Source organism: Boleophthalmus pectinirostris, unplaced genomic scaffold, assembly GCF_026225935.1.
Source record: "Boleophthalmus pectinirostris isolate CB_2022bp ecotype Guang Dong unplaced genomic scaffold, ASM2622593v1 HiC_scaffold_16, whole genome shotgun sequence".
Taxonomy (NCBI): domain Eukaryota; kingdom Metazoa; phylum Chordata; class Actinopteri; order Gobiiformes; family Gobiidae; genus Boleophthalmus; species Boleophthalmus pectinirostris.
In genome coordinates, this window is record NW_026571095.1 from 35,330,538 (window position 1) to 35,332,642 (window position 2,105).

Genomic DNA, 2,105 nt, shown 5'->3' on the forward strand with positions numbered 1-2,105 from the left:
GAATTCACGGGGCTAAAGAGAAGAGACATCAGGACCGCGTCACTGAGTCACTGCAGATCATAAAATATGAATAAATAAAAACTAAATCTCATTAAGGGACCAGACTCAATATGATCTATTATTTATTATTTATTATTTTCTCCTTGACCCAAGCGCCACAAATGCCATAAAAACAAAACACCAAAGATTTGTCACGTGTTTGTTTTTTATTTAAATTATTCAGAAATGTTCTTTTGAATAAAAGTACAAAAAGACAAAGACTTTGTCACATTGAGCTCGTAAACACATTTAAAAATGCTGAGCGGGTTTGAATAAAGCGAGTAGAAAAATATGGCTCTGATTCACAGAATTAAATTAAATATATTACATTTAAAACACATTTAAAACACATTAAATAGATTATCGATGCTTCTTTACAAAAATATTAAAATACTCTTTTATAAATTATAAATATGTACAACACAGTGGAAATATTACACTGTACAGGCGCGCGAGGACACAGGACACACGTGCGTCAGTCCTGGAACAGGTTCAGTTCTGGTTCAGTTCTGGTTTAGTTCTGGTTCAGTCCTGGTTCAGTCCTGGTTCAGTTCTGGTTCAGTTCTGGCTCCGGATTAAACCATGAGGCCCAGGGGCAGCTCGTGCGTCAGCTCCGCGAGCCCTTGGTGCAGTTTGCGCGGGTCTTCGGGGGTCCAGACCTTCGCGGTCCGGATCACGCTTTGGTCCCGGAGCTGTTTCTGGTCGGACCAGGACAGAGAGTGTCCCGCGAGCGGCGGCAGCCCGAAGTCCGGGTCACTGGGGGACGGGGAGCCTGAGGAGAGAGACAGAGTTATAATGTTGTACAGTCATGTTTATCTGAACGCGTGAGGACAGGAGGACACTTACGGGTGCCTCTGTGGCAGATGATGACCTTCTTGGGCTGCGCAGGCGCGTCAGAGCCCTGGTTCCGGAGCGGGACGTCAGACTGGACCAGCTCCGCGAGGAAGTTTATGTATCCGATGGCGAGACGCAGCGTGTCCACTTTGGACAGTCTCTTCTCGTACGGGAGCGTGGGGATGTGCGAGCGCAGACCCTCGAACGCGTCATTGATGGACTGCATGCGCCGCCGCTCGCGCACGTTCGCGGCCTGACGCAGCTGCAGCAGCTCGCGCTCGGACCTAAGGCGCCTCCGCCGCTTGAGGAGCGCGGTGTGGGCCCCGAGAGGAGACAGCTCCGGAGCAGAGTCCGCGCAGAACGAGAGCGAAGAGGAGGAAGAGGAGAAGGACAAGTTTCCCAGCTCATAGTCCGCGTCGTGCCGCTCTCTGCCGCTCTCTTTGTAAAAGTCTCTGCCGCTCTCTTTGTAAAAGTCTCTGCCGCTCTCTTTGTAATAATCTGTGAAGGTTAAAAAGTCCACGTCTTCGTCCAGAAAGTCGTCCGGGTCCAGGTCTCGCGAGGACTGGTCCGTGAAAAAGTCCTCTTCATCAAAGTACGGCGGGGTCAGTCCCGAGAAGGGCTCGAGCTCCATCTCTGCTCTGTGTCCCCGAGGCGCACGAGGCCCTTAAATACTGACAGAGGCGCGTGCCGAGTGGCCACAGCGCCAACCAATCAGAGCGCAGCACTCCGAGCGGACCAATCAGAGCGCGGTCCGACAGACGCTCGAGAGATTAGCGCGAGTCTGTGCCGCGAGGCCACGCCCCCGCGTCCTCACGAGCTCCAGACTAATTCAGACAAATTAACATGTAAATAAACTCATAAACAGACTCCTCTAAACCTGTTTATCTCCAAATTAAACACACACATGTTTACACTGTCCGCTGCACCCGAGTGTGAGCGGGGCGCGCGGGGGGAGCGTAAACGTGACGTAAACGTGATGTTTGAACCTTAAAAGTTGCGCAAAACTCATTTTGTTCCTGTTTATCTTTGATTCTGTTACAGTGTAAATAACACGCGCCATGTTTTATCTTAAACAGAGTTTCTTTTGGCTCGTGAGGAAACAGGATCAGCCCAGAGTCTTTTATAACACAAACAGATATGTACAGATTCTGTCATGTTTCCCTGTGGAGCTTCATTGGTTCTTTCGTTCACTGAATAATAATAAAAGTGCTTCTGTCTCTGTCTGAGTGGAG

At 49.5% G+C, this 2,105-nt stretch overlaps 1 protein-coding gene across 1 annotated transcript; it reads right to left on the reverse strand.

The window, feature by feature from the left end:
* Positions 1-614: 614 nt before the first annotated feature.
* LOC110169135 (pancreas transcription factor 1 subunit alpha-like) lies at positions 615-1,504 on the reverse strand. Its single transcript, XM_020934647.2, has 2 exons — positions 886-1,504; positions 615-811 (listed from the first exon to the last, which is right to left on the reverse strand). The coding sequence occupies exons 1-2, from the start codon at positions 1,502-1,504 to the stop codon at positions 615-617; spliced, it is 816 nt and encodes a 271-aa protein (XP_020790306.2).
* Positions 1,505-2,105: the final 601 nt, after the last annotated feature.

Bases quoted from the DNA above. Each gene is read 5' to 3' on its own strand.
- LOC110169135 (XM_020934647.2), bottom strand. From the start codon at position 1,504: ATGGAGCTCGAGCCCTTCTCGGGACTGACCCCGCCGTACTTTGATGAA. The intron at 812-885 runs GTAAGTGTCCTC...CTCTCTCCTCAG, and splicing joins CATCTGCCACAGAGGCACCC to GCTCCCCGTCCCCCAGTGAC.